The sequence below is a fragment of the Haliotis rufescens genome, unplaced genomic scaffold (genome assembly GCF_023055435.1).
Source record: "Haliotis rufescens isolate VD_foot unplaced genomic scaffold, xgHalRufe1.0.p SCAF_2, whole genome shotgun sequence".
In the NCBI taxonomy this organism is placed as follows: Eukaryota; Metazoa; Mollusca; class Gastropoda; order Lepetellida; family Haliotidae; genus Haliotis; species Haliotis rufescens.
Window position 1 is genome coordinate 2,540,724 of NW_025963890.1, and position 13,630 is coordinate 2,554,353.

At 40.9% G+C, this 13,630-nt stretch overlaps 1 protein-coding gene across 2 annotated transcripts in view; it reads right to left on the bottom strand.

The window, feature by feature from the left end:
- Positions 1 to 10,612: 10,612 nt before the first annotated feature.
- LOC124114137 overlaps positions 10,613 to 13,630 on the bottom strand; it is a 62,868-nt gene continuing 59,850 nt past the window's right edge. For both annotated transcript variants that reach the window (XM_046474700.2, XM_046474701.2), the window contains exon 3: positions 10,613 to 12,350. In XM_046474700.2, the coding sequence (XP_046330656.1) occupies positions 11,797 to 12,350 (554 nt within the window). In that variant the 3' untranslated portion in view covers positions 10,613 to 11,796. The remainder of the gene's footprint in view (positions 12,351 to 13,630) is intronic.

A 13,630-nucleotide genomic window follows, 5' to 3' on the forward strand; every position in this document is an offset into this window, starting at 1 on the left:
TTATCTTATGGATGTGTTAAATAAATTATTAGTCTCGTGTTTCACATGTTGTGATAAAGGTCTTGTCGATCATTCAGATAGATGAAGTACAGCGAATTATCAAACTGATGCGGAAAATGGCGAGCCTCTCATTATTTGTTTATTGTTTAATGCCACAGTCAGCAATATTCCAGCTATATGACGGCGGTCTATAAAATAATCGGGTCTGGACCAGAAAATCCAGTGATTGACATCATGGCCATCTATCTACTCAATTGGGATCGATGACATGTATCAACCAAGTCAGCGAGCCTGACCACCCGATCCCGTTAGTCTCCTTTTACAGATTCTCATTAATAAAGAGACTATTATTATCTTTTTCACATTTGAGTTTATTGTCAGGTCAGGTTTTCTGTATATATACTCAACAACAAAAGTTCCTGTGACACCAATATTTTAGTATATTTTTCAAACAAGTAAAGTTTGGTTTTCAATATTGTCCTACATGTATGGAATCAAGTCACCAAAACGCAACTGCTACATAAAACCATGCATTCCATGCAAAAGTTGACTTTTATGCAAGCCCCATGCATTTCACTACCCAAGAATGGGTAGAAAAACACGTGCGTTAACGGGATTCCATATACATTGTTTAGCATCGTGCTGACAACAACCACTCAGAAAAACAAAACAAATACGCAATTATTCAACATTACGAAATGCCATGCCTGTCCTGTCCTGTCTTGAAGCAGGATCGTGTCAACGTGATGTTGCAAGACAATTTAACGTCCACAGGAACATCATTTGGTGTTTATGGCAACGTTGGCAACAGACGAATGTAGTCAGAGACCTTCCTCGGAGGGGCAGGCCACGCGTAACCAATAATCGACAAGACAACTGGATTCGAACAACCCGCCTACGAAATCGATTCATGCCAGCATCAGTGACTGCAAGAAGCATCCCTGGCCTTCAACGAATATCTTCACAAACCGTACGTCGTCGCCTCAGATGTGCAGGGATTGTCACCAGAAGACCCGTGCAGCCTGTAGTGCTCGTGGCGGGATATCAGAGATTTATTCCCCGCTGAGAAATTTATTACCCTCCAAGGCGGGTTACACAGTATTTTATAGGGATCACGTGGACCAATCAGATCTCATCATTCTGACGTGAGGGAATGATAAAAGGGATTTGTTACTAACTGCGGCGTGAAACAACGTTAACACACAAACTCGGTGTCTGAAACAACGTTAACTCACTCAGTCGGTGTCCGGAACAACGTCAACAAACACACTGGCTGTCAACACGCACACTCACAGTTGTGTTGCTGTGACCAGGATGTCAGCCTGTCTTTGTGGAGACTGAACACTGTCGTCGGTGCTGTTAGGGGTGTAGGTGTGACCAGGGTGTAAGCCTGTCTTTGGGGAGACTGAACGCTCTCGTCGGTGCTGTTAGGGGTGTAGCTGTGACCAGGATGTAAGCCTGTCTTTGGGGAGACTGAACACTCTCGTCGGTGCTGTTAGGGGTGTAGGTGTGACCAGGGTGTAAGCCTGTCTTTGTGGAGACTGAACACTCTCGTCAGTGCTGTTAGGGGTGTAGCTGTGACCAGGGTGTAAGCCTGTCTTTGTGGAGACTGAACACTCTCGTCAGTGCTGTTAGGGGTGTAGCTGTGACCAGGGTGTAAGCCTGTCTTTGGGGAGACTGAACACTCTCGTCGGTGCTGTTAGGGGTGTAGGTGTGACCAGGGTGTAAGCCTGTCTTTGTGGAGACTGAACACTCTCGTCAGTGCTGTTAGGGGTGTAGCTGTGACCAGGGTGTAAACCTAAGCGTGTCTTTGGGGAGACCGAACACTCTCGTCGGTGCTGTAAGGGGTGTAGCTGTGACCAGGGTGTAAACCTAAGCGTGTCTTTGGGGAGACTGAACACTCTCGTCGGTGCTGTTAGGGATGTAGGTGTGACCAGGGTGTAAGCCTGTCTTTGGGGAGACCGAACACTCTCGTCGGCGCCGTTAGGGGTGTAGCTGTGACCAGGGTGTAAGCCTGTCTTTGGGGAGACCGAACACTCTCGTCGGTGCTGTTAGGGGTGTAGCTGTGACCAGGGTGTCAGCCTGTCTTTGGGGAGACCGAACACTCTCGTCGGTGCTGTAAGGGGTGTAGCTGTGACCAGGGTGTAAACCTAAGCGTGTCTTTGGGGAGACTGAACACTCTCGTCGGTGCTCTTGGGGGTGTAGCTGTGACCAGGGTGTAAACCTAAGCGTGTCTTTGGGGAGACTGAACACTCTCGTCGGTGCTGTTAGGGGTGTAGCTGTGACCAGGGTGTCAGCCTGTCTTTGGGGAGACCGAACACTCTCGTCGGTGCTGTAAGGGGTGTAGCTGTGACCAGGGTGTAAACCTAAGCGTGTCTTTGGGGAGACTGAACACTCTCGTCGGTGCTCTTGGGGGTGTAGCTGTGACCAGGGTGTAAACCTAAGCGTGTCTTTGGGGAGACTGAACACTCTCGTCGGTGCTGTTAGGGGTGTAGCGGTGACCAGGGTGTAAGCCTGTCTTTGTGGAGACTGAACACTCTCGTCGGTGCTGTTGGGGGTGTAGCTGTGACCAGGGGGTAAGCCTGTCTTTGGGGAGACCGAACACTCTCGTCGGCGCTGTTAGGGGTGTAGCTGTGACCAGGGTGTAAGCCTGTCTTTGTGGAGACTGAACAATCTCGTCGGCGCTGTTAGGGGTGTAGCTGTGACCAGGGTGTAAGCCTGTCTTTGTGGAGACTGAACACTCTCGTCGGTGCTGTTAGGGGTGTAGCTGTGACCAGGGTGTAAGCCTGTCTTTGGGGAGACCGAACACTCTCGTCGGTGCTGTTAGGGGTGTAGCTGTGACAAGGGTGTAAGCCTGTTTTTGTGGCGACTGAACACTCTCGCCGAGGGGGGACATCGCTTTATCGCTTTCTCGCTTTCTCGCGATATAGCAATATCCCCCTTTGGTCACTATAGGGGTCGCATGGGTTATGTGTTTCTATACCATGAAAAGTAAATACGTAAAACAACATTAATGAATTGTTAAATCTGACCTCAGTAGGCGGAGGCTGAGGTGGGTTTTAATCATAAAAGAGAGCTGAGATTTTTTCCAGTCACATTTTAAATTATACATTTAGAGGGAATGTTGAAATTCTTATTATCTACTTAAACATAATTTAACAGTACAGACGTAGGTGCTTTTGTAACAACCCTCGGATTTCTGCGTAAAAAAGTATTTGATTAATTTATCCCTATTTAGGAGTTTTATTGGATCCCCCGTCCCCAGGCCTAGTTATCCAAACAAACAGCAAATAACACCGCTTATTTGCACTGAGTTGTGTACTTCATAAACAACAATAGTGTTTTCCTAAAAACAACACTCAGGTTATATCAATGTTTATTCTGTTTGCGGAGTATATGTCCTCAAACTGAAAGTCCTCACCCTAGCAATGGTAATACTACCGGATGTGCATTATGTTATTTCTAGTGTTTGAATGACATATTGTTCACAGTAAACCGTAATGTGGAAATAGATAGTTGATTGGTTTTATATTCAAGTTGGTATTTCCGCTATTCAAAATGTGCTGTGAGGCCGTCTTATCAACAGTCATTTCTGAGACATAAATGCAAAGTTTAATTAATCTACTCTCATTTTTTGGCATTTATAATTAACTCTAACGTTAATTTCAAGATTTACAGTACATACTATTCAAAAGAAGTTAAAGAACACCCGATTCTTTCATATGACCGTGATCAGTCATATAGAGAAAGCGATAGAGCGAGAAAGCGAGAAGGCGAGAAGGCGAGAAAGCGAGAAAGCGAGAGAGCGAGAAAGCGAGAAAGCGAGAAAGCGAGAGGGCGATATTTCCCATAATTCCGTACATTAAAACGGTTTTTGCTGATATTCAGTGATCCATTCCTATTGTAACCACCGCTATTTTGCCTCTTATAATTAGATACCTGTAGTAGATAAATATGTTACTTATGCATACATGTACATAATGTTATCTCGTTTAGTTTGTATCCACACGTGTTTATTTTCTTGTAGTGAAGTAAATATGCAAGATTCACAGACAACAACAGAATAGTCGCTGTTCATATTTTCATTTTGTTCATAACACACACACACACACACACACACACACACACACACACACACACACACACACACTAACACACTCACACATTCTTCCATCAATCTTAAATATGAAACTTTTAAGGTTAAATTGAATTGGAACAAATAATGATTACATATAGATCATATATTGACAAATAATTGTCAGTATTGTGAGCCACTGTTTGTATTGTTTGCAACGTCCAAAGAATTATTTTGTCGGTCATCAGATTTGGAGTTGAAGCCGAATGTGTGCTCGTCCGATTTCGGGATGACAATTATATTGATAAAGATGCATGTACATTATGCAGACAACTGTTATACATGTACACAGTTATGTTTCCCTTACAAAATACATATGGATTACATATATGTCTCTACCTTAAGTCACATATACGACTTTTGAGAGCGTCAGTATCCCGTTACCTCATTCCTTGGAATATAGAAATGAAATGCGTTGTAAATCTTATTTATAAGCAACTCTTTTTTATAATTCCTTTCGATCAAACTGTCTTCGGGAATACAATTTAATGCTAAAGCGCTTGTAAAATGGAGTTTACCTTTCCCGCCAGGTATAGGCTCAAGCAGGAATATACATATTTATGTAACAATTCTCTGTCTAAATGGTATCTTTAATGTAAATCTCCTGTCCGAAAGAAAGCTTTGAAGTTCCATTTTGTTCAGGAATGTAAATATTTTGACACAATTCTACGTAGACATAAACGTTCGTATAAACTAGCTGAACAGCAGCGTATATTATACAATTATAATCAAGCCGACGCGCGCATTTTTTGGAAGACTATAGGTAGGGTTGGTATTGTGAATGACAGAAGTAATTTTGTTCCCTGGGAGGTTGAATCCGACGGTAATGAATTTTTTGATAAAACCACGGTTTTGAATAAATGGTAAAGCGATTATTTGTCGTAATTTGTGGAAAGCTCTTCCTCGGATTTTGATGATAATCATTTGAGTTCGATTCAAAATGAGATCGCGAACAACAGGGTTACAAATGACCGGATATTTGATACTACTGACTTGGATCTTCCAATTACACCTGCGGAAGTCGAGCGAGCTATTGCACGTGCAAAACGTGGAAAGGCAGTCGGCCTTGACCTTCTCCCAGTTGAGGCGCTTAAGAACAGCACATGTACCGACATTTTTTAAAGGCTTTTTACTTTTTGCTTCGAAAACAATACATGTCCAGAAACCTGGCGCACTAGTGTTATTGACCTGATTAAAAAAACCTGATACCAATCCACATGATCCGTTAAGTTATCGAGGTATTTCTTTAATTTCGGTCCCATGTAAGCTATACGCCGATGTGTTAAACACTCCTTTAAGCAGCTGGTTAGAAACTAATAACGTTCTTGCTGATGAACAAAACGGTTTTCGTTCTAAGCGAAGTAATCAAGAACATTTATTTAATTTATTTTCCGTTATCAATAACAGAAAGTTGTCTAGACAAGCCACATCTGTTTGTTTCATTGACGCGATGAAGGCTTTTGACAAAGTGAATCGTTCATGTTTATGGTATAAACTTCGTCGGCTTGGCGTCAATGGTAGATTTCTTCATGCTGTACAAGCAATGTATGATATCACCTGGTCACGTGTAAGGATAAATAATTGCTTAACAGATCCGTTTCCAGTAACTTCTAGAGTCAGGCAAGGATGAGTGTTATCTCAGACATTGTTTTCGGTATTTATTAACGATCTCGCAGAGGAAATTAATAAACATAAATGTGGTATTTAGGTAGACGATAATATGTTAAGTATTTTACTGTACGCTTCGACGTAGCTTTGATTGCTCCAGACGAAATTTCCTTACAGCGTATGTTAGACTGTGTCTCTCGCTGGGCAGCACAATGGCGTTTAAAAGTAAATGTGAAAAAAACCTAAGGTTGTTCATTTCATACCCCCATCTGATAAAAGGTCGAATTTTTTCTTTACTATCGGCTCTTCTCACTTTGACATTATTAACGCCTATAAATATTTAGGATTTTGGCTTCATGAGCATTTGGATTTTAATTATTCTGTTAAGAAAATTGGCAAAATCAGCAAATAGAGCTCTTGGTGTTCTTATCTGTAAATTTAAGTTAGCGGGTGGTATGTCTTTTTCAATTTTTAATAAGCTGTATGACACGCTTGTTCAGTCTATACTTTCGTACGGTTCGGCTATCTCGGGCCTCAAGCAATTCAGCTGTATTAATTCTGTTCACAACAGAGCTGCTCGTTTCTTCCTTGCGGTTAATAACAAAACTCCAAATCTATCTGTCCGTGGCGATTTGGGATGGACAAAAGCCCACTTACAAAACAGCATATTGAACTTTTTCGTTTTTGGCGGCGAATTCAAGCGGTCGATACCAATAGACTTCGTTGTTGGATTAGTAAATGGTTCCCACAATTCCGTAAATCCTGGGTAAACAATGTTTTGGATGTGCTTAATAGTTTAGAACTAACTGTCTCTGACGGTCTGCATTTAACCCAATTCGATTTTACCCCTAAAAAATATAAGCTATTAGCGTTAGATGAGCATAATTGATATTCAGAATTGTGGAATGATAGAGGTTTACAAAATGGAAATAAGCTTCGTACTTATCGATTGTTCAAACACTCGTTGTCTGCTGAACCCTATGTTACATATATTATGAACAGGTCTCATCGTAATATCCTTAGCAAGTTACGCTGCGGCACATTACCCTTACAAGTTGAAATTGGTAGATTTGCTAAACCTATCACATAGAATTTGTAAATTATGTAATGATAAAGCTGTAGAAGATGAGATACATGAGAATTATAAAGTCTGATCCTACATTTATTTCATTCTCTCCTGTGGAACAGACAGTGTTCTTAATGAACAGTAACACGTATATAAAACCTCTTGCCGCACTTATTTGAAATTTTTTTGAAACATTTCCTCACTTAAAATTGTAATCCATTTTTATCGGGTTTTCCAATCCTATAAGTTACAATTCTTTTATATAAATAATGTTTTTCATTGTCCATTGTGTCTCATCGGCCTTTTATGGCCTGATGTTGTATGTATTTTATGCAAGTTCTTCTTCTTCTGTTAACTGTACGGTTAACAATTGTGGGTTCTGATGTGAGCTATGCAGTTATCCACCACCTATGTACGTCGACAATGAGTCAGACACACCCACACACACATGGGTACAATGTGTGAAGCCTATTTCTAGTGTTCCCCACCGTGATGTTGCTGGATTATTATTTGAAGCGACGTAAAACCAATCTCACTCACTCACAACGTTGTTTACATATACTTGTAGATTTGCCTAAGACAAGAGACACAATTCAAATTGATCATACATCGAATGTCAAAAAGAATGTTTACGGACAACAGTATGACACACTGTAGCATCAGCTGTTGTTGAGAAGTCTGAACAATTTTGCCGGTGCGAATGGTGCAGCTGTGACTAGGATGTATACACGCTGCACTCAAGTAGAGAGTCGAACCAAATCTTCGGTGTGGCAAGCGAACCCTGTCACCACTAGGCTACCCTATGGCCCCTTCGACGAGGGCAAGAAATTTATACAATTGAACATATAGTACTCGTAGTTTGCTAAGGATCAAGTTTTGGTGATCCACCAAATGCCGACGATAAGCATTTAGGTCATTTCTCATACCACTTCAATAAATAGGGATTATAATAGACTTTGACCATTCCTCTGGAAATTTCCGCCGATTCAAAACTAAGTAAAAAGTACTAATACAATATCGTTACTTTCTTCTCGGAATTCTGCTGAAGTTCATCTGCTCCTGAAGCTTTGTTTCTCTTCAGAGACTGTCTTGCATCTATTATTTCTCCTCTTGATATTTCAGTGTTGAGGATATGATATGTTATATCATCCTCAAAATAAACACCGAGGATGTCTGGACTGTGAGAAATGCCACTGGAATGTTTGTTCGAATACTGAAACAGGCACTGTTCGATAGATATATTGTTCTTTCCTTATGATTGATTTGGTCCGCCGAATAATTTCCAAAAGGTTCTTCTATCATCTAAGTCAGGTGTACTGCTGCATATATAGTCATTAAGCTTTAGCTGAAAGTCTTTATCCCGAATCCAAGTTTCTATCAAAAATATAATAGATTTTTTTATAGAAATAATCCATGACCTCATGTGACCCTAGTTTTGATTTTATTCCCGCGAAATTTCACACACCTATGCTTATTGTTCTTTCACACGAACGAAATGATGGGTCTTGGTCATCCCCAAGTCAGCTGCAGACTTATTCCGTTCTCTTATAGTAAGAAACTTCCCTTCCTCTCGTGCTTTGTTAATGCCTCTTTGTCAGATCTGTTGCGACTTTGACACCAATGTCTTTTAAACCTTGTCTGGCCCGCAGCACACATTCCCTATCTTGGGTATGGAGGAATTTCATTGTCACTGTTTTTTGTCATGATGCATCTTCAAAGATTTTGCCCACGCGATGCGCACGTAATATATCACGTTCGTTCCATTCCTTGTTTTGTCTGACGTAGTCATTCCATGATCTTCTGTCTGCATGTCTGCGAAGATTCATTTACCTCCTCCGTCAACACTCCCCAAACTGTAACAAAATGTCCTTCCTAGAATACGACCCTAATGCATCGATTTCTTTCTTTCATTGTTGTTTAACGCCGCACTCAGCAATATTCCAGCTGTATGACAGCGGTCTGTAAATGATCGAATCTGGACCAGGCAATCTAGTGATTGACATCATGAGCATCGATCCGCGCAATTGGGACCACACGCACGGCAACTTGTGAGCTAGGAGGAATAACGAATTATCTGTCCCGAGAGAATTAATTAATTAATAAGTTCCGGGTCTTGGAAAGTAACTTCCAACATTACTTCACGGGGGATAATTGATATGTTCTGATAACCCAGACACTAGAACGTTGTTCCCTTTCGCTTTAGATAAAGTATTTTTGAAATCTGCCACCCAAAGATCTAAGTAAATGATATATACTACACATGTGTGTGTCGAAACATCACTCCTTGTGATCAATGATCAAAGTGGGTCAAGCGGAAACAGCCAAGTGAGTCGGTTTAAGTTCATTCACTACAACATCGAACCCGGATAAAATTTTCAGCGAGGGGGTGCATGGTTTCAGTGACGTGCTGCACGGTTTCGGTGAATTACTGCCTGGTTTCAGTGAAGTTTCCTCTCTCATCAAGGTGACACACCATGAAATACTGTTCAGACCAGAATCAGTCACTAAACGCACACAGGACAGATAATGTAAAGATAAAATGGTTTAATCGCATATTTATGACTCAGTTCTAATTCTTTATTCATTTATTCATTCCATTTGTAGGCCTACGGTCCATGGTACAATTGAGGGTCGACATGCGTATGAAAAAAAATCGGAATCGCAATTAAGCCGGTTTCCGGCAGGGTTATTTGGTAATGGATAATGTTTTCATATTACAGTCTGTTGCTGGTCGTCTCTTGGGGAAACAGAAAGGCAAATTGTATGTTTTATTTGTGGATTTTGCTAAGGCTTTCGATTTAGTTAATCGTTCTAAATTATGGTAAGTCCTACAACACAACACAAGGGAGTTTCGTCAAAAAAATGTTTGGTTGTATCAAGTCTATTCATGAAAGTGTGAAATCGTACGTTAAATTAGTAAATAGTTTCAGATTTGTTTGAGTGTAACGTGGGCGTTCGTTGGGGATGTGTCTTAAGCCCCTTGTTATTTTCATTGTTTATTAATGATCTTATTGATGAGGTAGAAAAAGGTCATGCTATCCTGGCATCAAATTCAGTTGTATCCAGCCTTGACTCATTTATTCTTACTTTTGTTTGCGGATGACGTTGTTCTTTTATCAGATACTATTGGAGGTTTACAAAAACGAATTAACGCGTTACAACAGTATTGTCATCAATATGACCTAAACGCAAATCTAGATAAAACTAAACTTGTTGTTTTTAAGAATGGTGGTTTTCTTTCTAGGCAGAGAAATGGTATTTTGAGGGCATGTGCATTGAATGTCTTTCATCTTACAAGTATTTGGGTATAATATTTTCTTGTAAGTTAACCTGGAATATACACTTCATGAATTCTTCGTTGCAATCTAGAAAGGCATTATTTGGTATCTTAAAATACCTTTCGAAACTTAGACCTTTAACGTATGATGTTTTCTGCAAAGTTTTAGATAGTAAAATTATGTCAATGTTATTGTATGGTGCTGAAATATGGGGACTAGAATTTGATTTAGATTGTAAGGTTAGCAGAGTTATTGAAGGCGTTCATGTCCAGGCATGCAAATATTTTCTGGGTGTGAAGTCGTCAACTCCAAATTATGTTGTACGTGGTGAGTATCGGAGATACCCTGTATATGTCTATGCCTACAAGCGGTGTATAAAATATTGGTATAAATTAATATCCATGCCAGACTCGCGACTACTAAAGAAATGCTCTAATATGATATTGTTAGATATGAGTCATGATAAAAGCAATTGGGCTTCAAAGTTAAGAAATTTGGCTATGTTTGGGATAATCAAAGCATCGGTAGTATTCAATCATTTTTATTAGAATTTATGATAAGAGCAAAATGTATTTATCAGCAAGACCGGCATGCATCCTTGTCACCTGGTGCAAAAACATTCAATTGTTCTATGTATAAACCTATAGTGTGTCAAGAGTATTATATTAAGTATATTTCTATCCATAAGTTTCGTATAGCTTTAGAAAAGTTCAGATGTAGCTCTCACCAACTGAAAATTGAGACTTGCAGATATGCAAATGTTCCAAGAAATGAAAGGTTTTGCAACATTTGTTAAAACGGTTTCGTTGAGGATGAGCATCATTTCTTGTTTGTATGCACGGTGTATGCCGAATTGCGTGAACAGTACATTCCAAGAAACTACAATGTATGTCCCACATTACATAAATTCAATGTCTTGATTTCAAATGATAAATGTAATTTCATAAGAAATTTGGCTATGTATATTCATAAGTCTATGCAACAAAATAACAAAACTGCTGATGTAAATTTCAATTACAATAATGGCTGATGTACAACTGCTGTGACATGGGCCGATGGCATACGGAACCTTGCTGAATAAACATAATAAAGACAGAAGACAGTACGACCAAACAGTAAGTCAATGCTTGATGTACAAACATGGCTGTATTTCTAATTTTTCTCGGTTTGACATTAGAATATTAAAATTTAGATAACGTGGGATGGACAAGAAACTCTTCTGGACAAATTAACAAGAAGTGATATTCGTCCCCCACATAGGCCATGGAACATGTCTTTCAAAAACCTCTGGTCTCTGGGAGTAGTATTGTATCTACCTGTTTCCACAGGTAAAGCATGGGAGCTACAGCGGAATCGAGCCATTGTCGATCCAAATTTATCAAAATTGGCAAGTGATAGATAATATTCCACAGTGAAGGTAGATTTAAAAAGAGCATAATGTTGCATCTTTGAGCTTCCAACATTGGCTGAGTGTGCTAGTCCTGTTCATAAGCCGATTCCAAACGTCTTACAAATTCAGATATAAACAGTTTAGACAAATCGGCACCCTGACTCCTCAACAACAAATGAAAAGATATAAGTATATAAAACATAAAAAAAAGAAAATAGGACTTTCTAACTCACCCACCCCATCCCTCAATGTCCAACTATTGCTTAAATATGCATCACATGCCACATGCCGGCACACACTCACACTTTCTCATGCTGAGTCACCATATGCCATGTGCCCGCAGATGTGTAAGGTAGTTAAACACAATCTGAGATTTGATCATGTTAATTCCGAACCCGTAGTGTGCCCCATCGTAGCTCATGATGCCGTCTGTCATGTTGAAGGTGTCCAGTATTGGTATCCCAGCTGCTCTGACATGGCTGTTGATGAAGGCGTTATATCTGACAACGCTGCTGTAACTCTGGCCTGGAACCCGTGGTGTTTTCAGTATTCCGGGAGCGTGGGGGGAAACCCACATCAGTTTCGGCCATGCTATCTTATTTCTTGCGTTTTCGTGTAGAAAGTTGATTGATGGAGAAAGAAAGTTCTTCCAGACCAGCTGTTCATTATAGGTCCCGTGGATACCAATGCCCACAAAGAAAATAGACTTCTGGTTCTTTTTACTTTTCAGTAAGCTGAGTAATCTTGGGCCTTGATCGTGTGTGATGAGTTGAACATGGATGACGTTGGTCTGGCCGCCACACACGGGAGCGGCGTAGTTTAAGTAGTAGTCGCACAGTAGCTGCATCCACCCTGAACAGTACTCCCGCCACCCTGAAATATACAGCGCATTATAATCAAAACCAGCAGTTGGGAAACACACAGCACACTAAAATTACAAACAACAGTGGGGGACAGCGCTCTAATATCACAAACAGCAGTGGGGGACGCAGCACACTATAATCACAAACAGCAGTGGGGACATACAGCACACTGTAGTGACAAACAACAGTGGGGATACACACAGCACACTATAATCATATATAGCAGTGGGGAAACACACAGCACACTATAATCACGTACAGCAGTGGGGAAACACACAGCACACTATAATCACGTACAGCAGTGGGGATACACACAGCACACTATAATCACATACAGCAGTGGGGATACACACAGCACACTATAATCACATACAGCAGTGGGGAAACACACAGCGCACTATAATCACACACAGCAGTGGGGATACAAACAGCACACTATAATCACATACAGCAGTGGGTAAACACACAGCGCATTGTAGTGACAAACAGCAGTGGGGAAACACACAGCACACTATAATCACAAACAGCAGTGGCGAAACACACAGCGCATTGTAGTGACAAACAGCAGTGGGGAAACACACAGCACACTATAATCACAAACAGCAGTGGGGAAACACACAGCACACTATAATCACATACAGCAGTGGGGAAACACACAGCGCATTGTAGTGACAAACAGCAGTGGGGAAACACACAACACACTATTATCACAAACAGAAGTGGGGAAACACAGCGCACTATAGTGACTAACAGCAGTGGGGAAACAGCGCACTATTATCACAAACAGAAGTGGGGAAACAGCACACAAAATGACACACAGCAGTGGGGAAACATACAACACACTATAATGAGAAACAGCAGTGGTGGAACACGCAGCACACTATAATCACAAACAGTAGTGGTGGAACACGCAGCACACTATAATCACATACAGCAGTGGGGATACAAACAGCACACTATAATCACATACAGCAGTGGGGAATCACACAGCGCATTGTAGTGACAAACAGCAGTGGGGAAACACACAGCACACTATAATCACATACAGCAGTTGGGATACAAACAGCACATTATAATCACATACAGCAGTGGGGAAACACACAGCACACTATAATCACATACAGCAGTGGGGAAACACACAGCACACTATAATCACATACAGCAGTGGGGAAACACACAGCGCATTGTAGTGACAAACAGCAGTGGGGAAACACACAGCACACTATAATCACATACAGCAGTGGGGAAACACACAGCACACTATAATCACATACAGCAGTGGGGAAACAC